This window comes from Bombus huntii, chromosome 11 (genome assembly GCF_024542735.1).
Source record: "Bombus huntii isolate Logan2020A chromosome 11, iyBomHunt1.1, whole genome shotgun sequence".
NCBI classification, from domain to species: Eukaryota; Metazoa; Arthropoda; class Insecta; order Hymenoptera; family Apidae; genus Bombus; species Bombus huntii.
In genome coordinates this window covers 5,526,487-5,551,157 of record NC_066248.1, presented here as the reverse complement: position 1 = coordinate 5,551,157, position 24,671 = coordinate 5,526,487, and the positions used below count along the sequence as shown (strand labels likewise).

The following is a 24,671-nucleotide window of genomic DNA, read 5'->3' as shown; positions in this document are numbered from 1 at the left end:
AAATTTCCTCATTCTTCTTCTTCATTAAATTTGAAATCAATTTGAAGTTACGATATAATTAAGATTAAAGAAAAAAATCAATATACGATATGGACAGCCATTTGTGCTTAATGTACCGAATAATTGAATATTTAAATGCCTTTGTGATCTCTGAATTATAAATTATGATTATGATGTGATGTATATATTTGTACTAAATATCTTGTAGCTATTATATAGGTTTCCAGATTCTGAAAATTTAAGATCAGTCTGAAAATGTATATAAAAGTTACTAGATATTTATTCCATACATACACTTTACAAAGATGTCCAGAATATTTGAACAGTTAATTATTGATTATATTACTAAGCTACAATATTTAATGAGACCATCTTTTACGCTAACTACATATATTTAACATCACAATTCATGCTATATATTCGTTTTTCACTGAACGTATTTTTATAATAAATGACTGTTTCATTAGAATGTTAATGAAATTTCGAAACGTTTTTATATAACATGTATAATATTCATATTCATAAAATGTTTGTATATCAGTGACAGGTATTTGTATTTCATTCGTACTCAATGGAGAGAAGAAATGATAGTTGTGATTTCATAGAAAAATATATTTTCCGATATAGTTGGCCAGATAAACTAGATCCGTGGCCAGTTAGCGAAGCAGTGCTTGGTGTAATGAAGCATTACTTGGAGAAATGAGTTCATTGTTCAGGTGTATGACGACAGTGTGTTAACAATACGCGTGCTGTTTCAGGTAACAGTTTAACTGACGGGCAACCGAATCGAATGCTGGCGGCGAGCCACTGCAAAAGTAAATGGGTTTCGCTTCCAAAGAACACGACTCTCCTCCGCAAAGAGCTTTCGTTCCATCTGTCAGCTTGTGTCCCGCGATTCGCGTTCACTCGCAAATCACTGTTCTTAAGGAACGTAAAATTCAGTCACAACCGGGATAATAGGTAATGTTCTTTATATCTTTTTATATGTAAATATTTGTTTGCATTTTGATCTGTATAATTCGAATTTTCTAGAGCACTGAATGATTGGTTGGTGTATGCATAATATGAAAAATTGTAAATTTAAGCTTAGGTTTGAGCCTCTTTTTTGTAGATGGACAATTTATTATCGATATTAGATATTATCGATATTAGATACATTGATCGAATGCTTTGGAATAACACTTTCTAAATGGTACAACGTTACAATTACGTTGGATGAAACGGTAAACGGTTTGGTAGATTCGTGCAGTAGCACTCGTTATTTGATGTCTGTTTAGAACTTCGCGTATCGCGTAACGGATAAAATATGACGAATTTAACGTTTAACGAAGCTTGACTTTTACCGCTGTTACTTATATTTGCCGTTGTAGCCATGTTCTTCCGACTAGCAATTTTATAAATGAGTTTGTAAAGGGTTAGCTAAATTTATTCCGCATTTTCTAAGATTTGTACGTACCTATATTTTAAATATTTTTAAAAATATAATATAATATATAAATCCAATATATCAAATAAAATGTATAAATTGTAAAAAATATAGAAAAAATTGCTTATTTTCTTACTAGATACTATCGAAAAAAATATAATCTTTTTAACAGGAATAAAGAACGAAGTGTTTAAACAAGTATTCGATAAGTAAAGGCAATCGAGTAGGTATCGAACGATGTTTAATTAGTTAGTCATTTATATCAGTTTCCTTTCTCTTCGTGATACACGTGAGTCGCAAAGGAAAACACGTGCATGGTCTACTGGGAACCGGCAACAGTCTCTGCAAGTCCATGACCTCCTTTTACGGATTACAAACGTTTTATTGAGCCCGCAAAATATTTAATATTTGAGCACAAATGCGCATCAACGCAATGATTATGTAATATTTATTTCGTTTGATTAATATTCGTCTCATTTATTTTCATTGTTTCTCCGATCCAGTTATAATCTTTTTTATATATTTTATTTTTGATAATGTAAATTCTTTGCTCCTTTCTTTTCTTCTTGACTGTCAAATGTCACAGAATCTATCGAATTCCGCGTCATTTTTTTACGTGTAAAAAAACAAAGAATTCTCCACAAATTCACTGAAATATGATATTATTACCAAGTAAATCGTTATTTCTATTTATTTCTAGAGAGAATTCTGCTGGAACGATAAAAGATCCTCGTGGACCCAAGATTTAGGATTGTCAAAGAAAGAATTAGAATACTTTAGAAAACTGAAGATTTTGAATTCTCAGAGAAAGGATTAGTACTCTTCAGAACACTGAAGATTTAGAGTTTGATATGCGTATACTTAGCACTTGCTGAAAATTTCTTGCTGTCCTGTCATAAATTCTATTATAAACATACGCTACGTCGTGCTACTTTGAAAAAAGAAAAAGAGTAACGAAGAGTTAATTAACTTGACTAGCAGTATCATTTATCAAACTGGAGATCCTCTTGATACGGGCAATGCACGTGATCCGCAAACGCTAGCACGTGAATAGCAATATAGCTAGAGGTTAAGGAACATTTAAAACATTTTACTTAGTCCATGACCGCTTTCTACAGCTATGTAACGATCCTTTTACCTGGGTATACGGCACAAAGTATACACAGACTCCTTATAAAGTTAGCTGCGGAACCTAGTGCAACGGCGCATACCTAGCACGTGCATGTCCTAGTCACAAGCCTCTCCGTGGTCCCAATTCGATCAGTGTTTTCTCTTGCACAACGATTGTAACAGCCTTTCCAATCGTCCTTTCGCTTTTTCTCGCCGCTTCCTGCGGCGGAGGCCGTACGAACTAGCTCTCTTCAACTATGAGTCGAAGGTATTGCATTCCTCGGCGTAACAACTTTGTCCGTTCCACGAGTTCCTGAAGAGTCATAGTAGCGTGGAGCCTATCGAGGCTGTCTGCACGCTAATCGGATACCCATTGAACATTTTCGGCGGTTTATGGTTTCTGTGGCTGGTATAAGATTAATTATATCAATTGTATCGGTGGTATAAAGAAAGTGTTCAAGTTGTGGAATTTTTTGGAGATTTCCTTTGGAGTATATTCTTTTTTAAGGAACAATTAAGGATTGTTATACCGGCGAAAGTAAGATCTTGGGAAGAACTAATGGGATGGAAGTAAATGTAGTCTGTAATATAAGATTGTGAACATTATGCCTCTGTGAAAATTAATTCTTTTTATAAAAAGATTTATAATATCATAGATGATGGTACATATAAGAATGTGATACACTTTTACTTAATAGTGGGCTTAACCCTGTACGTTATTATCATACAAATGTATGATATAATGTATCATACAACTGGAATGATATAATGTTCACTGGTGGATTCCTCTTGATAAAGATGGAACCATCTATGAAATAAAAGTGTATTATTTTTGTAAATATATATTGCACCCACTTAATCATGTGTTATAGATTGTAAGACTTTGGAAAGGACTAACGATGGATTGATTTACATATGTTTCGATGGTGTAGTTTGATTAGATTGATCATTTTTGATAAACATATATGAAATTAAATGGTGAAATGAGTAGAAACGAAGTGCGCTGATCATTGTGTCATTTGATTGATTAAGAATACTAAGTCAATTCAGCGGTGAAGAAGTACAATTTTAAATCTTTACCACAAGTCCTGACTAGATTTCTCTATTCTAAAAGAAACTTTTATTTGTAGTTTAAAGAGACATTATTAAATTTTTTAAGTTAATTAATTAGTTTTTCTGTTGGAATGTTTGCTGATAGATGCTGGCACTAATGAGCACTGCAAAGCCTGATTTCTTAGACATCGACAATGATAAGTTCAAATCCATCATAAAAATATCAAACAAAGATTCGATCGAACAAAAGAAGGATCGTTCCGGAAGCGATGAGGACTCTTCGAAAACTTTGCAACTTCTACGAATTAAGGGATTTCCTCGATTGTTACCCGAAGGTTTAACTCACTTTCATTCCACAAGAAATAATCCAATGCTTGCTAAATTTCATCTTGAAAATATTCAGCTCATTCGGTGTTAATAATAACGTTAACGATTATAAGAAGTATGATAAAAACAATATGATATCAACAAATTTTTGCAGGGATTAAGGCGTTGGTCAATTATTGTCGATACCTGCAAGAGTTGTCACTGTCCTATTCATTACTTAGCGACGAGTTACTATTAGCTTTGAGTTCTGAAAAACAGGTGCAATTGGAAACCCTGCGATTGGAAGTGCATCCAGAGACAAAACCACTTCCGCGAGTCAGCGATAAAGCTTGGTTTACCTTTTCAAGTCATTTGCCCAACATAAATCTTATACTGTGAGTACACGTTATATATTTACTTGTACCGTAAACGTTCGTTCTTATCTTAATCCTTCAGATTAATATGGGATACATTATTTCACGATATAAAATATTTTTGTATAAAAGGAATATCTAAATTCTATCAGGTGCATTGCGGTATATTTATATTATGTAAAATGTGAAATTCACTCTAAATTAGATTGTCCTATATGACGAGCGAAGACGATCAGAGTCCATTATTTGCACCGTACGTTCCTATAACGCACCTATACTTTGGGGAAGCGCCGTCGGAAGCAACTGTGTTACGTATTGGCTATCAGTGTCCCCGGCTGATTGAGCTAGTAATTGCAGCTTATGGACCCGGTTTACTCGATCACGTATTACTCTCTGTCGCTCAAAGATGTCCACGCCTAAGCGCCGTGGGTTTGGGTGATTGTGAAATCACGTACGTAACACATTAATTAAATTTGTCTATACAGTAAGCAAATGCTTATACGTAACGAATAGAAATAACAAATTTTATATTGCGAAACATTTTTTCAATTTTCCAATATTTCCAGCTATTACATTATATTTTTAAATCTTGTATTATTTACTTCTGTATTATCATGCTGTAGTTTCTTTTTAGTCAATCCTAATTAAATTAAAATAATTAAACGACGATGATCTGTTTTCCTTAACATGTTTAGTTGCTCAGGATTGTTGGAATTTGTTACGCTCTGTGCAAAACGTTTGCGGATACTGTACGTTTGGGAAACGTCATTGATAGAGGATTCCGAACTTGACGTCGCAAAAGTATCAAAGAATGTCTCATTGCTCCTTGGTCGTACTTGGGTACCTGAATATATACCATTATGTTGAGACTTAATGACCGATGCAATTTATTACGATGCAAATACACTTAGTGGCCGACAATAGTTTGCGCATGTACCAAAAATGTGAGTAGACGATAAACGAGACATTATGGATATGTATCCATAATCGTCGTCCATTCCTTACATTAAAAAAAAAAAACAATGTAAAAAATCATAATTTGTAGCATAGATATTATATGCATATTATAGGTTTCCAATAATCTTAGGATTGATGTTCACAAAAATGCCTTTCCGAAGACCACAATGTTAATGATTGAGATAAAAAGATGTCCACACTTTTTGACACATGAACGACCCAACACGTTACCGATTGATCACATGCGATTCATACATACAAAAAACAATACCGAAAAAAATCTCGTATTGTAAAAATTGCTCGTGTCTGTTAATACCAAAAATATAAACTTTATTAGATTATAATGGTATCTCTTGCGTGTAGTGTATATAAAATAAAATAATACCACTACATATTTAGCAATCGTCACGCATGATAGATGTGTATAATACATAATAATTAATATAGTCTATAATGTTATTGTAATACAACAGAGTATGTACATTATTTCTACATTATAACATAATAAATCATTGGGTATACGATATCTCAAAATTTTGATTGGGTATACGATCAGGTAGTTACGATATCTAATAACGTTAACAATTAATATCCTTAATATTTACTTGTTTTTCAATTATTTTGTTTCATCTTCTTTTTTTTTACATTTTACTTATGCTACTTTAAAGATGCGAGGCGCTCAGTCTTGTATTCCAACCGATATATCCAATCTCTCGTCTCACTAAGGCCGATTAAAATCTTAACGTTTCGAACAATTTGCAAATTTCAGCTAAGTTTATGATAAATTATATTTTAATTGTAAGTAAGAATCTGCATCGCTTTTTATATCGTAATAATTCTTATATTATAATACATAACACGTAGATCGTGTCGAACAAATATTATACTTTTATGTACATTATAATATTTTCAGTTTTCAATTAAATAAATAGCAATTTAAAAAGGAAGGTGATAGAATTTAAATTATTCAATATGTACCACCAACATGCTATATATTTGTAACATCGTCGATTATAAAACGTATTTATTACTCATTAGCATCCGTTAAGCAACTGATAAGTGGTAATCATAGTCAAAATTAGTTTAACATTTAAAGTAACAGAGCCCTTTGAACACGCTTATATTACATATTAAAATGGTTACCTCTCTGATAGTATTAATATAAATATTTTTATGAGAAATATTGCGAAACTTTTAAGAACATGTAGAAAAATTATTCTAATGTAAATGTATGACTTTTGTTTTTTGTTCTATATATTATAAACAGACTCGTTACAGATGTATGTTTAAAATTTGTTATTAAAATGAAAATTATTCGAAAAAGGGCTCGTAAATATAATAAAACGTTTCCAAGAGAATAAAAATAAAATGTAATTAATTTTATTATTTTTTCGTGTAGTCAACAATTTTTGTTCATTAATTGTGACAATCTCTTTAAATTTACTAGACGAATAATACAGCCATGTCTTATTCACAATACAAATTTTGAATATTAAATAATGTAAGATAAAAACGGTAATCTTTAAAAGAAAATGTAAAACCGTAATTAATCATATCGTTCACAGCTTTACTCGTTTTTACTTTTTACTATTTATGTTATCTTTATATATACGTATGTATACATACAAATTTTTTTTACAAATAATTCAATGTTGACAAACTTTATGTTAACAAAAAGTCAGACAGTTACGCATTAATCAAAACTTAGCTATATACATAATAAACTTCCTGGACATGACCTGTACAGTGCTAACAAATCCTAAAACTTGGAGTATTATTTACATGAAAGATTTTCCTTGGTAACAAGCTTCAAATGTACATTTACGATACTCTGCAGGAAAATCTATTTAAAATATAATATATTACAAATTAAGCTTAGCCCTGTACAGATCACGATACACTGAGGTTTAGTTTCAATTTTAAACACAGTTCACAGTTGCATATAAAACATATCTAAGATATTTTTAATTTTTTTTAGCACCAGCTTAGGCATATTCACCATTATTTTATACCTACTACTTTTGGCAAAGTAATAATAATGCTACCGTTACGTAAAGTTTACGAATAACAGGCTTAATAAAATAGGTCGGCAATTATCCTATATCATTATAAAGGAGCAATCAAACAAATGGACGGGTTGGTTGCTTATTCTACGCATAATTTAAGTGTTTGGATAGACATAAAATTGATGCAGCTTTAAGAGACAATGATTTTGAGCACTGCGACTGCTAAATTTGCTCTAGGGGCATTTCATGTAGATGCATCCAATATTGAACTCTATCTTCAAGTAGATCGTATTAAAAAACCTTTCAAGATCTTTTCTACCAAATCTTTACAATGATCATGTAAGGCTTAAACCCCATGAATAAAATGGGTAATATAATTATGATTGCCTTAGCGCACAGTACGTTTAACAATAACAAGACTTTCATATCGTACCGAAAATAACAATCTCCGACTTTTTTTTATAATTCTGTTATTATTTACGCACCTATCCATCACTTGGTAAGATATCGCATCTGGTATGAACCAATCATATGGATAAAAATATTTCATATATCCGAATAGACCCTGTAACATAAAATATTTCTTTTAAATTGACATTTATTGTCTATATCTATGTATATTTATGCGTACCTAAACAATATAATCAATCCGGCATATCGATAGAAATTATAGGTACGACGGGTTTCATTAGGTCGACTTTTTTAACGTATTTTTCATTCTTTTCCGACACCATTGGTTGGTCTGATGGTGGTTGGTCCTGCTCACTTCGTGGTTGATAAGAAATATTACCATATTCTTGGAGCAATGGACATAATCCCAATAAAAAATGACAAAAATCTTTCCTAACACCAAACCACCCTAGAATAAGTAACAATTTTTTCTTAACACTCTGGGGATCGTATTATTTGTATTATTCAAGCATGTAATGTAAAAACACATTCATAACATTTTGTTTACAGCACCCATTGCTTTTTTACTGTTTTATTTAACAGTAGTTAACATTTTTATAGGATATCATATGAAATACGTAAGACGTGAATTCGCGTCTCCGGTCCCCAACCATTGGAGAAGTAAAGACGCGAATTCGGTCCTTAAAGTATTAATAGTAATAATTTTATCATTTCAAGATATCTAATTTTATATGAAATCTATATTAGATATTGTTGTCTTACATATGTTTCCTCCTTTTGCCTCAAATGACATAAAAATAAGTGTTACATGAGATATTAAAAGTGGCATTACTACTGTTGTATAATTCAGTGAAATATCTCCATCTAATTTATTTGCTAATAGTACCTAGAACGAATAAAATCATAGTATTAATGAAATTCGCTAAAAAGAAAATTAATTAAAAGAAAATTATTGTAATTCTTACTTGGAACACTAGGACTGGAACCACAAGAGATGTATATGCCAATGCTGAGTACAAAGATGTCCGCCTTTGTCTGGCATTAATCTGTGGAGTTCTTAATAAAACAGCAGCAAACACTATTGCATATAGTACTGCAACTAAAGATAATGATAACAGTGCCCAAAGGGGAGCAAACACTACTTCCCAGCTCCATGTAATTATACCATCCAGTTTTAATGCTAAGAAAATAAATTGCAGAATATTTACTGCACAAAATAATTCAAAATCAAATAATCGATCGTGCTTTGCAGCCCATATACAAACCTAAAAATATAAGAACATTTTCTGTAGAATCAATCCATACCTTCCAGGTATACAATTAAAAATTACTTACAACTATTGATACAGCAGAGATGAAGATAAGTGGTATAAATACAAGCATCCAAAGGTGTCTTTCAGATTCTAATTTATCACATACTAACAATTCAAACATTAACAGAATCAAATGTAATGCCAATGTAATCAACATTGCTTTATAATGTATATAAGCATCTCCTTCCAATCTTGCATGTGGATGCTTCCACCAAACATAACTTCCAACAGTAGCACCCAAAATTACCATGCTTTTCCAGAACCATATTGGAGTAAATACAGTCCAATAACTCCATTCTATGAAACCATCCAAACGAAGTGCAAATAAGATTGTGAATATCATCAAACAGCAGTGTACCAAAAATTTACTAAAATATAAATTAGAAATGATTAGTATATTTTGTTGCATATACTTTCATAAACATTTTTAAAATTGCATAAAGAATATGTTACAAAGTTTTATAAAATTTATTATCAATTATATTTATTATTTTAAATAATAATTTCCAATGATTACAAAATATATATCATAAATAGATAAAATATTGAAACTGTATTACTTTCGATAATTTCCGACAAAGGTCAACAATGATAAAATGTGCTAAATGAAGTAGCAGTTATTTGTTTAAAATAACCATCTGACCCAGATAAAATGTGTATCTTAGACTAAAATTAAAAATATTAATAGACCCTTGATGCAAATTATCAAAAGTTACGTAAGTTCACAAATGAAATCATATAGTTTTGCGAAGAATATCGAATCAGAAATTAAACAATATAAATCTTTAAACGCATGAAATAACGCTCGATGTTTTAAACTATATTGTATGTTCCAGTAAATATAAAATACCACTATATTACGCGAATTTATTATTAATTTGGAAATAGCATTTAAATTTTAAAAAATTTAAAAAAAGAATCCCCGTGCAATAATTTTTACCTTGGATTGAAATCCTGAAACAGCGTGTGGAGATTCATGATTATCAGAACGATTTTATAGGCCAACTACTTGATACAAGTCTCCGTAATGACCACTGCGTGCACATATATTCCGCTAAAAATCGTCTCATTTACCGAGGAAATTTATCGCGAAAAAAGACGAACGCTGAACATTGCATTTGCGTTCGATGAAAAAAAAAAAAAATAAATCCCACCGTCTTACATGCGAAAATTCGAATTGTACTGAAATTAGCCAAAGGCCAACAGCTGTCGACATTCGATATCTTAAGTAAAACTCAAACTTTAGCAGAAAACTTCGTACCTATATGCACAAAGTGCAATTATGCATTTATAATCTCCAATAGTCAATATATTTAATTGTATTTAATGTATTTAATTAACAGTTTAAAATAAGATTTCTTAAAATAAATCTAGATTATAGAAATAGCAATTTATTTTTAAATTAATCCATATTAAACTTACAACATATAAATAAACTTATATTATAATTTAAGCTTGTAAATACAGGATTATTTTCTTTAGAGCAAAATATATTTTTTATTCGATTTTATTGTTGCTACGTACATATACCTTTGTATATCCAAGTTTAGTATAATAATATATTAAAGTTGATGTTTAAGTAACAGTATTGGAAAATTCTTATTTATATTTATTTTTAATACCCATTTATTAATATTAAGGATTTATTTATAATAAATATATATAATTAGGAATTTAATTTTTAAATGATTTTATATGATCACAAGTAAAATATTATTTTAAAAATTGTATTCAAAATAGAAGCGAATTGGTTCAACCAATCAACGTTCGTGTATACGCCGATAACTTATAGATCGCTCTACCAGTTTCCGTTATAATGTAAACGTGGTTCTTTTCGTGTGTAACGTTAGTCATGGCGGTCGGTAAAAACAAGGGGCTCTCAAAAGGAGGTAAAAAGGGCGTTAAAAAGAAGATGTAAGTAAATTATAATATTTCCTCGATGTATTTTAAATATTTCTTATGTAAAAAATGTAATTTTCTGTCTGATGTCGCTAAAGATGCTTGATATTGAAATAGATTCTCTACACGTAACAGTCAAATGTATGCGTATATTTCATGTTTAATATTACGATTTTGTCAATATTTATTCGTTTATATAAAAGATAATCTTAAAAGGTTGTATATTTTATCTAAATATAATTTTTAATTGTATAATTGAAAATTTAACTTCTAATGTTTATTACTCATTTTATTGACTTCTTTTTAAATAATGTTATATCAGTAGAAATTTATTGAATTTGATGCTTTTAATGAATTCAACAAATTAAATTTTGAGTTAAAGTTTTCAAGTACCAAAACATTATTAAATTACAAGGAATTGTTATATCTAACCTAAAAATTCAACCATCCTAACCTAACTCTTCTTTTCTCACAGTGTTGATCCCTTCACCCGTAAAGATTGGTACGATGTTAAGGCACCATCTATGTTTACCAATCGTCATGTTGGCAAAACGTTGGTCAACAGAACACAAGGAACAAGTAAGATATTTTGTGTTAACAAAAATTTTGCAACTCCAGCTCCATAGAAGTTTTATTAATACTTTATATGGCGTTTTATGTTGCATAAAGAAAAGCAGACACTTACCATAATATTATTCCAATAATAGTATTAAAATTAGTTACTGCTACAAATTTATTTAAAATATATTGTACAGTTTATAATGTTTTGTTTATTAATATTATGTTTATTGTTTTACAGAGATTGCCTCTGAAGGTTTGAAATATAGAGTATTTGAAGTCTCCCTGGCCGATTTGCAAAATGATGGAGACGCCGAAAGATCTTTCCGTAAATTTAGGTTGATTGCTGAAGATGTTCAGCATCGTAATGTGTTAACCAATTTCCATGGTATGGACTTAACTACAGATAAATTGAGGTCCATGGTTAAGAAATGGCAAACCTTGATAGAAGCTAATGTTGATGTAAAAACCACTGATGGGTATCTTCTCAGAGTTTTCTGTATTGGTTTCACTAACAAAGATCAACTGAGCACCAGGAAAACGTGTTATGCTCAACATGCACAAGTTAGTATTTATACAAAATACACTTATTATGTTTTATCTAATATTTGCAACTTAAAGTGCATGAAAGTGGTATACACACTTTTGTGTTTTACAAAGTTGCATACAATAATATGCACTCACTTACCACATTACTTTTGGATTAGAGAGTAGTGATATTGATATTGCAACATTTTTATTTAATATATATAGATTATGAAGTTATTACTCATGCATAAGGTTACTTATGTGTACGTGTATTTTTATGTTTAGGTCAAGAAAATTAGACAGAAGATGGTAGACACCATTACAAATGACGTTACAAAGAGCGATTTAAAGGGTGTGGTTAGTAAGCTCTTACCAGATGCTACTGCTAAGGATATTGAAAAAGCTTCACAAGGAATTTATCCACTACACGATGTCTATATCCGCAAGGTATATAAGCAGTTTTTGTAAGCTTAATATTTTGAATAGATTTAAATATAAATGAGAAACTTATTACACTACAGGTTAAAGTATTAAAGAAGCCACGTTTCGAATTGAGCAAACTCCTAGAACTCCATGGTGATGGCGCTGGTAGCAAAAGTGAAGAAGTGGGTGAAAGTGGCTCAAAGGTTGACAGACCAGAAGGCTATGAACCACCTGTACAGGAATCTGTTTAAGGGAGTAATTCTCTTTCAATATTTGATATAAATAAAAATCACTTTCCAGTGAGAATATCATTCTCTATTTTTTTATTCTTTTTATTTACCTTCGTAATGCTTTGGGAAAGAGCATATGAAATGATTTAATGAAATATTAATTTATTTGCAAACATTTATTCAAAAAATAATTGTATAATGCAATGTCTTTTATGAACTATTTTAATTAATTCAAAAAAAAAAGTATGGAACAGTAAACAAAAAAAAAGGGAATTTATAGTTTATTTGGTCGTAGAAAAAATTTAAATTGCTAAAAGTATTAAAAACTAGAGATCAGTAATTAGTGCGACAGAGTTCGAGTAACAAATAACCAACTCCCTATTAGCAGTGCTCTGAAACTTTCACTCCAGGATGCTACCATATAGATTAATAACACGAAGAAAAGTATCTTCGTAATCACGTCAACCCAATACATGCTGCAACAGAAATATAAAAATTTATTAAAATTGATAGGATCTGAGAATCATTTCACAAATAGATCTTACATCCTCAAGTGTCTTCGAGCAGCTGGCAAAGTTTCCGGTGGTTCATTTAGAATGTAAATTCTTGCTGCTCGTATACATGTCTCGAAATATGCGTCTATATCCATGTCTTTCCCGTGTAGCTGATATTTCTTATATTCCACAGGATTAAGTTTATTCCTTAGTTCGAATATATTCGAATTGTCGAAGTCCCATTGGTTGTTGGCGTAATACTCAAATACTTCGAAACCTTTTTGTATTCGGCGTTGTACACGACACATACTGTTTATAGTAAGAGTTTTATGTCCTTTAATGTGGTCAAAGTGTTTTGATTTGCAAATAATTTAACATCTGTAGTTCAATAATTGCAATATTTAGATGTACTTAGGTATACTTACATTGGTTTATAGCCTGCAAGAAAAATAAGTCCGTCTATGAGGTATGCGGGTATCATATGAAAGAGTAGAACACATATATTGTGCATGAGTCTTGATTTTTTCATACTGCCACCTGGGTACCAAACAACCCCATTCAAAGGTACCTTTTCTGTTATTTTTCGACCTCTGGCAATAATCTCTGCCCATGATACCTAAATGAAACAAACTGAATTATTAACTACATGTATAAATCATTATCCAAAATTACTTTTATTAAAAGATAATACACCTTAAATTCACTGCTACTTGTAAGATTATAAACTCTCTTTTCATGGTCCTTGCAATATATAAAATTCCAAGAACTGGCAAGAATTGCATTTACCGCAATATCGACAGGAAGATAATCTGCATAACTACTGTCATTACAATACATTGTTCGAATAACACCTTTACCAGCACCAATTAAAAGTCCTGTGGGACCATTGATATTGTCTGTCCATCCTGGCACTGGTTCTTTCCATATAGGTATAACTATACTTGGTCTGGGGGGTAAAATAATCTTCCGCGATTAAAAATACTTTATACTCTGCAAAAATTATTTTTATCTATACCTTAATATAATTGCTGGAATATGTGGCATTGCTTCTTCAACCAAGCCTTCGGACAAAGCTTTGGTAAAGGCATACGTATTGGGAAGGTGTCCTAAAATTTTATCTGTCATAGCTTCAACTACATCATCATCCATCCATTCAACACATTTGATTATTTTATGAGGATCTGCAGGTGGTGGATATGGTTTCTCTCTTAAAATCTAGAAGAAAATTATATATTACTCCAAGTATATATTACTATAAATAAGTATAATATGTTATAGTACCTTTTCTTCAAGATGACAATATGCTGTACTGATATGAGCAAACAGTTTCAGATGTTTCATTTCCTTGGCTAATTCTAACATTTGCTTTGTACCACGTGTGTTCAGTAATACCGCTTTCTTCAGCAATTCATCAAATCTGTAACAATTCAATGATTAAATCGAATATTATTTTCAAGTTATTTACACATAATCCAAATATACTTCATTTTGCACCACGTTACCGTACTGTGGCAGCTGCATGGTACACGATATTTATCTTTTCACAAAGCATCTTTCTATCTTCTGAGGAAATTCCAAGCCCAGGTAACGATACATCTCCACTTACAACAGTTACTGATTTTTTAAGTACCTCTGCACCCCTTTGCCTCTTCACTTTCTCAAAAAGCTAAAATAAATGATTTCTAAATCAGAGTGGAATTACATTTGTATGAATTATTTTGCTCAATTTATGAGACTGACCTCTTAAAATTTAAAGCTTAATATATCAATGGATTCATTTTTGATCCTTGGATTCTTGGGTCCTATTTTACTTTGTTCTACTTGTTAGTAAAAAATTAATTCAACGTTTGTCAGAAAATTTTTTCCAAATTCAAATACTATTGTTTACTGAATACTAATATATATAATTATTACTGAATACTATTCATGACATATGCCTCTATAAAAATTTCATCTGTAACCAGTTTCTCACTAATTGGTATATGTAATTCACAACTAAATTCTTCAGCCTATGTTGAGTGTACGTATATATGAATGTTAGAAAGGGGTCCAGAGGCCAGTAGCAGGAAAAATATGATATAATACACCAGTACAAGAAAAATAAGAACTTTCACCGGACACGAGACTTGATAATAATGGTAATAATAACGTTTGCTATGCTCTTCTCTATGTTATAGGGCCTTGACTTAGTTTCTCGGATTTTTGTCTCGTAACAAAACGCACCGCCTTACTTTTACTTACACGTGGTGAATTTCGTTGTTGGTAACCAAATCCACGAAAATTTCAGCGATTCACGTTACAATTATTATGAACGTAATTTCGAAATATGTTCCACTGCGCAGGAAATGAAGATGACTCGACGGATGACGAGTAATTTCTCTTTTTTTTTTTTTTTTTTTTTCAAACATGACATTATAAGTTACACACAAAATATTTCACTGACTATTACGTGAGTTCCTTTATTTCTATGTTATTTACAACCGTGTCATAATATGTGATCGATTGATTCTTGGTAATTCATATAAGTGAAAGAAGAAATCTTTCTTTCTTGTGAAGAAAAATTCACGATGTAATAATAATTTCAGGAATGATGGCTGTAATTCCATTCGAAGAATATGCGAAGAACACGATTCTTTGCGCAATATCAATCATCTTGCATCTGTACAGATCAAATTCTTTCTCGTGGCCTTTTCACTGGTGTATAATTTTCGTCTGCAGTCTACTACGTGACATTGTTTCGTCATCGTATTTAAGAAAGGTCATTGTTTAAGTAATATTTTCTTATTTGACAAAAGTAAATACATAGAGTATTTTATAACGTCTTGGAATGTTATTATTTGTTGAAACTTTAGATATTCCTACACAATCGTGTCTAAAAAAATTGTCTTCCTTTTCCAGCAGTGAAAACAACTTCTTTAAAGAAATTGCACACATCTAAGTCTATCTTTATCGCACAGGCGATACGTAACACTTAACTAATTAAATTTTCTCTACGTGTTTGTGTTTGAAATATAAATTAAAAACAGTAAAATGTATGTATTCCTAACGCAACAATTGTAACAGTTTCTGAGGAAACTGGGACGAAAATGAGTTTCCATGCAACTTTAGCAAGACTTGCATTTGTAGATTTTTGAAATATCTTTTGAGGAGTATGGCAACAGTGGACTAAATATCTCTAGCCAGAAAATTAGGTCAGGAAGAATTCTCTTACGTAGAAAACGGGTTACGAGAAACCTGTTTACGTATACATATGTGGCTTAATTGCTTGTTCTTCGTACTTATGCAATATCGTCTGCATCGTTTAAATACATTTCGGTGTAAAATATTTGTTGAATGTCAATCTACAATTCTATATGTTCGCTGGTATTGACTCTGTTTGAAAACATAGATTTGGATATGGAGAATGCCCGTACGACAATGTCGATTTTATTTATTCCATTAAAAAATTTAATTAACCAACTCAAATTAAGAATTCACGAACACAAGTTAATTATATTTTACGCGACGAAAGAGATATCTTACCGGCGAATTGAAGATTTCCTCCAAACGATGTTTCGGATCTTTTTCCTTCTTCGTCCTGATCAACATGTAAATTTGTTTCGTGTTTTGTACACATCTGAGTAACTTTTCGATGACGACTTTTCCAAGAAAACCAGTCCCACCGGTGATTAGGATGTTCTGTCCTTCGAATGTTTCCGCTATTCTATCGGGGATGTCCTCCGTTTTTGACTCTGCCATCGTCTTGTATTTAACTAAAGTTTTCAATTTTGGCAAACTGTCGTTCGCTATATGAACAAAGAAGGGGAGAGACAAAATTATTAAATTTCGTTTGCAAGGAAATTCCTATTTTATGACGAGAAATCTGGTCTATCGTCCAGTTTCGCAAAATTATGGCGATTTTTCGTTTGCTAAAAGCTCGTTTAAACAAAAAGGGAAAAATAACAAGTTATAAGTAGAAGACAATTTCCATGTCAGATTTATGTCAAGAAGTTGCAGAGATATCGCATATATATATATGCAAAAAACGGTGACATAAATAGTGCACCGGAAAAAAGAGTTGTACCACTGGAACGAAAATTGTAGCGTAAATTATAAATCACACGAAGGAAGCGGAGAAGGCGTTCTACGGCTGTCAAAATGTGTACTATGTGTACTAAATTGTCACAACAACGTGTATTTTCCTTTTATTATCCTATTCGTTCTCAAACTGCAGTATATTCGTATTCCTTCGAAATTCTACTTTCTAAAGCATGCCCAAAGCAGTGTCGTTAATTATTATGATAACGCATAATACAATCATGGTATTTCATTTTTCAATGAAGCAGTATTTCGAAGGATACAGAGAAAGGGAAGTAATAGCCCCAATTTTGTTTTGTAATTTCACGTTCCATTCTTTTGCAGTTATTTTTTTGTTTTTTGTTCAATTAGAAAATAGTAATCGAGATAGAGTCGAAATAAAAGGAAGGATTACGCCATTCGTTCAAGTATTAATTACAGTATTTGGAAGAACATGGCAAACAAATCTGCGTGTTTGTAGCGCACCGAGATTCGTCATTGAAAATTACAGTAATATATCTTAACTTCGCACATAACAACTCAGTTATGTGACTGCTTCTGTGAAACAAATGACAAAAAAAAAAAAGTCAGACAGTTTGCATGCGATCATCAAATGGGGATGTCAAGACAATGAGTATCGAATAATTGGAGTAGATTAGAGAAACACAGGTTGACTTACGAAACAATCATAGCGGAGAGTGTTCGTGATGAGACTGGGCAAATGATACGTTTTCTACGTTGATCTACATGTAATCCGATTTTTATATAAAAGAGCACACGGTTGCATTTGTTCGAATGTTCGGTTCACGCTGCATCTTTGTATTATCACACGCTTCTGTAGCTTAAAAATATAAAACATAATCGGGTGGTTTTCCGCGAAAGAAAATATTCACAAGACAAAATCAAACAAATTACGTTGAAAGTTTTGCTTCTATCCTTTCAATGTTATCTACATTTGCTTAGCGGCTATTAATTATGACACTCAGGCTAATGTTTAAAGCAATGAGTGTAACAGATCGTCTGAAAATGAACCCTGTATAAAAGAAAGGAAATTATGTTCGCAGAATCTTTGGAAGGCGATGTTGCAATAACTTTTACGACGATGCAGAGACGCAACAACGTATTGACAAAGAAACTGAAACGTATGAAGCTTGATTACTTTAGAAAAAAGAACCTTGGCAATAAGAGGAATGGTAAACGTCTCGCTTTCTCTGTTGAGAATTCTTTTCTTCTTTCTTTCTCTGTTGAGAATATCAGCTTCTGTTTCGTTGCTCTTCGCAAAACGTTTTATGATGGAAGGACCAAACATTTCTAATTCTCAATTTTTAAAACGACATTGATCGTTACGTAATCGACAAAACAGCGTCGATCGGAAAGTACGTAAAATCTCGCGTCTTTGGAATTTTCTGTTACCCTGAGGTGTATCATATAATATGTATCGAAATATAAATTCCTAAATCATTCCATTGATGTGTCATTCCTATTCATAGTTTCACGCACCTTTCAAATTCTCATACCTTTCGTGGATACTAGACATTCCGTGTTAATCATAGAAAATAAATATCTGTTATTTATTAACGAGACCGCGGATTTTTATACATCTATGGGGAACATAAAATTGCAAATGAAATAAATTTCTACTTAGATTTCGTCTAATCAGGTTTATAAAAGTAGAAATCTGAGTAAAAATCCGCCGCTCATTGATAATTGAAAAGATACTAATTTCATATTTAGTCATTTTTTCAGCACTTTTAGCATCCGTCACTTTGGCGCTTAATAAGTACTTAACATTCAATATGCTCAGGTACTTGATGTTTGACACTCATTGCCTGGACTTAGGTAATATTTGATACTCAATACACGTTAGAGATATTTACTCTGTTGATAAGTACAGGTACGAGACACTTCACATTGTGTACTTAATATTCGACATTCAATATTCGGTATTTATGAAATATTCAACAGCCAAGTCGATGTACTTAACACTGATATCGAGTACTGCTGATAGTATTGATAATTGCTTAATCGTACTAAAATAAGTACTTGATACACAATATTGGGCAATGCAAAAAAATGCATCAGTCTAAAAGTAACATTTCATATCAAAATTAACTGTAACGTTTCAACTACTGCTTTATATCCACGCATTTCCAGTATTCCACATTTGGTATCTTGCTCTGTTCGGCGGTTAATACTGACAAGACTACCCAAGTATATAACATTTAACGCTAGATTAGAACCGAATATTCTGTATTTTGAGCACATAACTTTTTATAGTCAGTGTACAGATCATAAATTTGTTTGTAACTTTAAAGTTCTACGATACACATATACGTTGAATCACTCGGTTCCACGTTATAAAATCTCGGTCACTATTACGTTCGAGTATTGCTTCACTTAGAAAGTTTGGCATTCGTTAGTTTTTAGCAGTTACGATTACATTTTTTTTTTTTTTAAATTTACATTATATGTCAGACATTGATCAATTAGATATCATATGAATTATATATCATCGTGTGTATCTATTTTTACTTACTCAACGTCCATTTTCAGAAAACAGAGATTTATTTCTAGCACGAACTCGTCTTATTACGAAATACAGCGTTACGCAAAAAGAATTAATAATTTTGAAAATATAAATGTAACTTGCCAATTTAAACGCCGGTATCATACTCGACTAATTCTTTGTGTAAATTATATAGAGCACCGTAACATGTATAGGATGCACGATAAGCGAGATCGAAGCTTCTTTACTTCGTTTTATCATTCGAAGGAATATCAAGATAATAAGACAGAACCTTTGCGTGTAATAATAAATGTAACTCTTAAGAGTTATTCTGTAGTGACTACTCACTGTCAAAACATATTATGTGAGTGTATCATTCGAAAGGAACAGGCAAAGCAAAAAGGAAGAAAGAAGAAAGCCATTGGTTACAATGTCAAGCACTTACTTACAGAAATGTAAGAAAATTCGTCTTTATCCGAATCCTTTGTCGAATACGACTGGCCACGAGTGAACAATTGGAGAACGGAACGAAACGAAACGAGACTTGAAGAGTGACCGGCTACAGTCGATACGTGTTACCTGAACGGTGAGCTCGGTATAAACTGAGAAGGCATAACGTTGGCCCAATATTTCCTTGGACGATCATCGATGCAGCCCCACATTCAGTTTTCTTTGCCTCTCCCCACCTTTATTTACAAGAATAGCTCAATATTATCCAACTTTGAATCACGTAATTGTTCGTTTTTTTTCTTTTTTTTTTTACATTTTATCATACAGTTTAATCGTTCAAAATTATTTAATGAACGTGAAATATGAATTGAATACGTTGTTCTATGTTTTACCATACAGCCAGATCTGTAGAAGCATTTTATGAATGTGAGATACAGATTGGAAAAACTAAATCGAAAAGCTTTTTGAGATAAGATGAAACGAAGAATTGAGTGAATCACGTTGGAAGAGTTCGTTTAATGTATAATCGGTTCTGTTAATTCAATTATTAGATTAGAAAATACACTGATTATCTATGTACTTACTGATATAAATATTCATAATGTTCGTGACTAAGTAAACTATATTCTAAATTATGTATATTATACGGAGTGTCTTGTAGTTTAGTATACGAGTTTTGTCAGTGCTTTCTATGGATAGGTAAAAGTGTGTAAGCATTTTGCACATATCAGTATGTACAATGAACACTATGTATCTTGCTTTGTCCTGTGTTAAACCGAGAGATGTGTATTGACATCTATCTATACATGTCATATCTCATATTTTTGTAGTAACTTTCTAGTGAAGCACCTGTAAACTTCCTGTTACATGACGCTTTATTCTTATACGTACAGAACATATTGACAAAATTTCTGTGGGACAACCTGTATACTTTAGTCTATATATACATGTGTGATTACTTATAGATCCTTTCTTTTCAAGAAGTATCTCGATTATGTTATATTATACGGATTGTACGTTAATGTAGCAAACAGGAGGGAAAATGGATTTTTGTATATTTTGTATATCTATGTACGTGCGCTAGTCTTGTCAAATTACCTTTACAAGCCCTTACGTAATTCGTGCTTACGCTGGAACCTCTCCTTCTTCAGTTGTTTAACTTGATATTAGTCATATGTAATTTCAACACGGTGATATATTGGATGCACGCTTTTGTTAATTTATATATATATATATATATATTAAAAAAAACTACTATAAGAAAGTATATGACTCGTGCTGAACGTTTTATTTAGGATATTTAGTAATTGAATTTTTAACTAAACAAAGTTTTGTACGTGTATTTCAATTTATTATGACCGTATCCTTTAAGGAATTTAAATAAGCAAAGTAAATTATATTCATAGAAAAGTCCTTGGAATATAGATTTAAGATGGTAGTTTGATTAAAGTTCACTGTGAGTTTTCCGAATACAGTTGTCACGTTGTGCTCGTTGTTATTATTCTACTACATTTTTATCATAGATATTTTATAAAATTTTGTATTATTACAGTAGAATAATTTAAACAGTGATTAGTTTTCTTCGTGTCTTTAACTTTAATTGTGATATTTCGTTTATATGATGTTTTGTAATATGAATTTATCCTCGATATTCGATCTGTTGTTAAAATCCAATATGTCTCGTGAAAAGTGGAAACAGTCATGATTTTATTGAAGCAGAGGGGATCTAATTCCCGTGTATGTTGAGGATATTTCGAAATTCTTTGAGAACCAGAATAACGAGTGGCAACCGGAACTTCATTCATGGCAAATGAGAATTATCTATAAATAACAAGAGGCCAGCTGTTTTCCTTAATTATATCGATTAAAGATTCTGCATCCCCTAATTTTTAATTACAATTCTTTTCGTATATTTACTTGCTTCACAAATATATTTAATCGTATACTTGACACAAATCCATAAATAAGTTATTAACCTCTCGCATTGAATTAAAAGAGGAAAAGACAATTTGTTACACCTCATTTTTCATCTTTTAAAGTTTTTTCTGTTTGAAGTGCTTGTCTATAATATTTTACAAAATTGATTAACATTTATATCTAAGAAAATCATGCCATTAGCAAAAATTTACTATGCTATAGGACGAACATTAAAATTATAGTAATAAAAAATATTCGTTAAATGGTTAAATTTGCGGGGGGAAATATTTGGAAATTTAAATTCTGAGAAAGCCGTGTTTTTATTAATAAATACCCTATTCTTTATTAATACGAAAAAATATTCTTATTAATAAAGAATATTCACATTTTAGTTTTCTCATAAATATTGTGATTACCATTCATAAATTTTGACCAACAATTAGATTGTCGATCAAATAATGTCGACCTCTGTTAATTGATTCAATTTTACTTTCTTAACCAATCTATTGAGAATATGTTAAATTTAATTAAGATTGTTGTCCGTAACGTAGAATAGAGTAGAGAAAAATATACGGAATGATTTCCTAATAGTGGTACACAGCTCTTCTTACATTTATTGTACAAAGCAAATGCTTTGAATTTTTAATTAAATTTGATTTAAGTACGAAACACATTAATTAAAGTATTATAATAAGCCAATGCTTGATTAGCTTTTTCATGCAAAAGCTAAAATGTTGATTCAGTATTATAATGGACCATTTACAAGTAGCAAGAAATGAAGAATTTCTTACATAATTGTTACAGACAGGTTGACCTCAAGCGAGAAACAAGGGACAGTTATTTATATATCATTACTTATAGCGGTATCACAATTATTGCGAAATCTCTGAAATTTTTGGGGTTATATTAATTATTTAAGGTTATACGCGTTCTAGTGACAATTTTACCGCTTACGAAAGGGCATTCGTTTCTATGGACGTTCGCGCATGTGGCGACATGACTGCAGAGCGACTTCTTTGTTATTAGTAGAAGAAGAACTTAATATTTGTTTGATGCGATCGTTTGATTATAACTAATGCAGGCATGCCCTACATTAGAATGATCTTAAACTAGTTTGTCTTTACAATTATTAAAAATATTCAGATGATTTCATAAATATTAACGTTTACTTCTATTGACGGCAACATGACAACGTATATTTATCTATTGTCATCATATTGCTATTACAACTAACCTAACACTATATAAATGATCAAATAATTACCGTTGTTTTTCTCACTGTTAAGACTGACAGAATTTAAGCGAAGCAACATTTTTAAGAAAGGTGACTTAACAGATTACTTATTTAAGTATAACCTACCTAGCACTTGTTTACTCGTTAATATTTAAGATGACTTGTTTATTATAAAGACGAATAGAAAGAAATGAAGAATATTACCATATATAAATAATAAAATGTTTACTGTCTTTCTCTTAATGTTAAAAGTGACAAAATTTAAGAAAAGATTACCATATATAAATAATAAAATGTTTACTGTCTTTCTCTTAATGTTAAAAGTGACAAAATTTAAGAAAAGAAAAGTTTTTAGGTACGAAAAGGAGATACGAAAGACGTAGCAACAAAAAGTAAAAGTGCGATCATGAGGAATGACGCGGAGCGAAAGCGTGCGTGCACGAGCAATCTTTATTCAAAAAGAAACGCGCCAGCACACCTGTAGCGATGGCTGAAGAGTGAGGGCTGTACCGCAAAAGTAAAAGTGAAAATGGTAATGTTGCGAGAGGAGGGAGAAGAAGGAACGCACGTGCACGAGTGAGAATGAAAGAGGACGAGTGCTACAGTGTCATGTTTCGACATCTTTGGGGTATTACCGTGTTCGCAATGTGCTTCGTCATTTTTCGTTTAGTCTTCGTTTTCGTCTGAAGGTAGTCATTGTCATCAGTTGGTCCAAGATGCATCACAAAAATAGGGTCGAATTATTCATACCCATTGACTGGTATTTGTATTAGTCGTTATTTTTGTTGAATTTATTTCTCTACATTCAAGGTTAGATCTAGTTAAAAATGATATTAGAGTTATCAATTTTATTTCAGCGTTATTCTTTCTATGATTTCTTGTTTAATTCATTTCTAACCTGTTGACTATGCTTCCCTTTAATTAAGAACTTATATAGTAAAAATTTTGATTTCATTAATGTAGGTAAATTATTTAAAACGGATGGAAGACTCTTAAATAAGAATATTTTTCATTAGAAATATTAGCAATTCGAATGATGTGTCAACTCGTTTTCCTCAGTTTATAGGTTAACATTTCATTGAATATTTATACCATTCTTAATGCCAAATAAGAGTAGTACACTAGTACAAATAAGATCTACAATATAATTTAGATTTGAATATTTTACGAATTCTATGAATATTCTTATGAATCTATCAGTAGAAGATTCATATTTTTTCTGACATTCGTGCAGAATCTTTGTTCGTATCGATAATTTAAATGGCCATTCTTATATAACTTTAGTCAGGTAATTTCGATTCTTATGTAACGGGCGTAACAATGTAGCAGACTTTATCGAGCCGATTATGGACTTGGTAATGCCCGAAATGTTGATAGAAGTGGATAATACATTCTTAAATACAGAAATTACGAAATAGAA

The 24,671-nt window shown here is 31.4% G+C and overlaps 4 protein-coding genes and 2 long non-coding RNA genes across 11 annotated transcripts; 4 read left to right on the top strand and 2 right to left on the bottom strand.

The window, feature by feature from the left end:
- Nucleotides 1–811: 811 nt before the first annotated feature.
- Nucleotides 812–6,740, top strand: LOC126871290 (F-box/LRR-repeat protein 3-like). 2 transcript variants are annotated; one of them, XM_050629927.1, is made up of 6 exons: nt 812–960; nt 3,735–3,924; nt 4,071–4,290; nt 4,475–4,720; nt 4,965–5,213; nt 5,340–6,740. In XM_050629927.1, the coding sequence occupies exons 2-5, from the start codon at nt 3,735–3,737 to the stop codon at nt 5,134–5,136; spliced, it is 828 nt and encodes a 275-aa protein (XP_050485884.1). In that variant the 5' UTR covers nt 812–960; the 3' UTR covers nt 5,137–5,213; nt 5,340–6,740. The 2 variants fall into 2 exon arrangements, with proteins under 2 accessions (XP_050485884.1, XP_050485885.1); XM_050629928.1 differs by having other exon boundaries at nt 5,320–6,740.
- Nucleotides 5,534–10,215, bottom strand: LOC126871289 (transmembrane protein 185A). Of its 2 annotated transcripts, none has more exons than XM_050629925.1 (6): nt 9,897–10,215; nt 8,979–9,324; nt 8,609–8,908; nt 8,406–8,529; nt 7,864–8,091; nt 5,534–7,797 (listed from the first exon to the last, which is right to left on the bottom strand). In XM_050629925.1, the coding sequence occupies exons 1-5, from the start codon at nt 9,932–9,934 to the stop codon at nt 7,877–7,879; spliced, it is 1,023 nt and encodes a 340-aa protein (XP_050485882.1). In that variant the 5' UTR covers nt 9,935–10,215; the 3' UTR covers nt 5,534–7,797; nt 7,864–7,876. The 2 variants fall into 2 exon arrangements, with proteins under 2 accessions (XP_050485882.1, XP_050485883.1); XM_050629926.1 differs by having other exon boundaries at nt 8,979–9,253.
- A 499-nt stretch (nt 10,216–10,714) lies between these two features.
- Nucleotides 10,715–12,670, top strand: LOC126871292 (40S ribosomal protein S3a). The gene is made up of 5 exons (XM_050629929.1): nt 10,715–10,870; nt 11,331–11,434; nt 11,655–11,977; nt 12,227–12,388; nt 12,463–12,670. Exons 1-5 carry the CDS (start codon nt 10,809–10,811, stop codon nt 12,613–12,615), a joined length of 804 nt encoding a protein of 267 aa, XP_050485886.1. The 5' UTR covers nt 10,715–10,808; the 3' UTR covers nt 12,616–12,670.
- An 81-nt stretch (nt 12,671–12,751) lies between these two features.
- Nucleotides 12,752–20,769, bottom strand: LOC126871286 (putative fatty acyl-CoA reductase CG5065). 2 transcript variants are annotated; one of them, XM_050629917.1, is made up of 10 exons: nt 20,498–20,769; nt 20,100–20,241; nt 16,611–16,873; nt 14,591–14,754; nt 14,370–14,505; nt 14,104–14,303; nt 13,782–14,034; nt 13,514–13,704; nt 13,140–13,397; nt 12,752–13,070 (listed from the first exon to the last, which is right to left on the bottom strand). In XM_050629917.1, the coding sequence occupies exons 3-10, from the start codon at nt 16,824–16,826 to the stop codon at nt 12,935–12,937; spliced, it is 1,554 nt and encodes a 517-aa protein (XP_050485874.1). In that variant the 5' UTR covers nt 16,827–16,873; nt 20,100–20,241; nt 20,498–20,769; the 3' UTR covers nt 12,752–12,934. The 2 variants fall into 2 exon arrangements, with proteins under 2 accessions (XP_050485874.1, XP_050485875.1); XM_050629918.1 differs by lacking the exon at nt 20,498–20,769 and having other exon boundaries at nt 20,096–20,489.
- Nucleotides 14,527–16,604, top strand: LOC126871293 (uncharacterized). 3 transcript variants are annotated; one of them, XR_007691617.1, is made up of 3 exons: nt 14,527–14,672; nt 15,266–15,458; nt 15,674–16,604. It is a non-coding gene; the product is annotated as an uncharacterized LOC126871293 (long non-coding RNA). The 3 variants fall into 3 exon arrangements; XR_007691619.1 differs by having other exon boundaries at nt 15,266–15,846; nt 15,990–16,604; XR_007691618.1 differs by having other exon boundaries at nt 15,266–15,846; nt 15,987–16,604.
- Nucleotides 20,770–23,205: 2,436 nt separating the features above from the next.
- LOC126871294 (uncharacterized) lies at nt 23,206–24,668 on the top strand. Its single transcript, XR_007691620.1, has 2 exons — nt 23,206–23,341; nt 23,607–24,668. It is a non-coding gene; the product is annotated as an uncharacterized LOC126871294 (long non-coding RNA).
- Nucleotides 24,669–24,671: the final 3 nt, after the last annotated feature.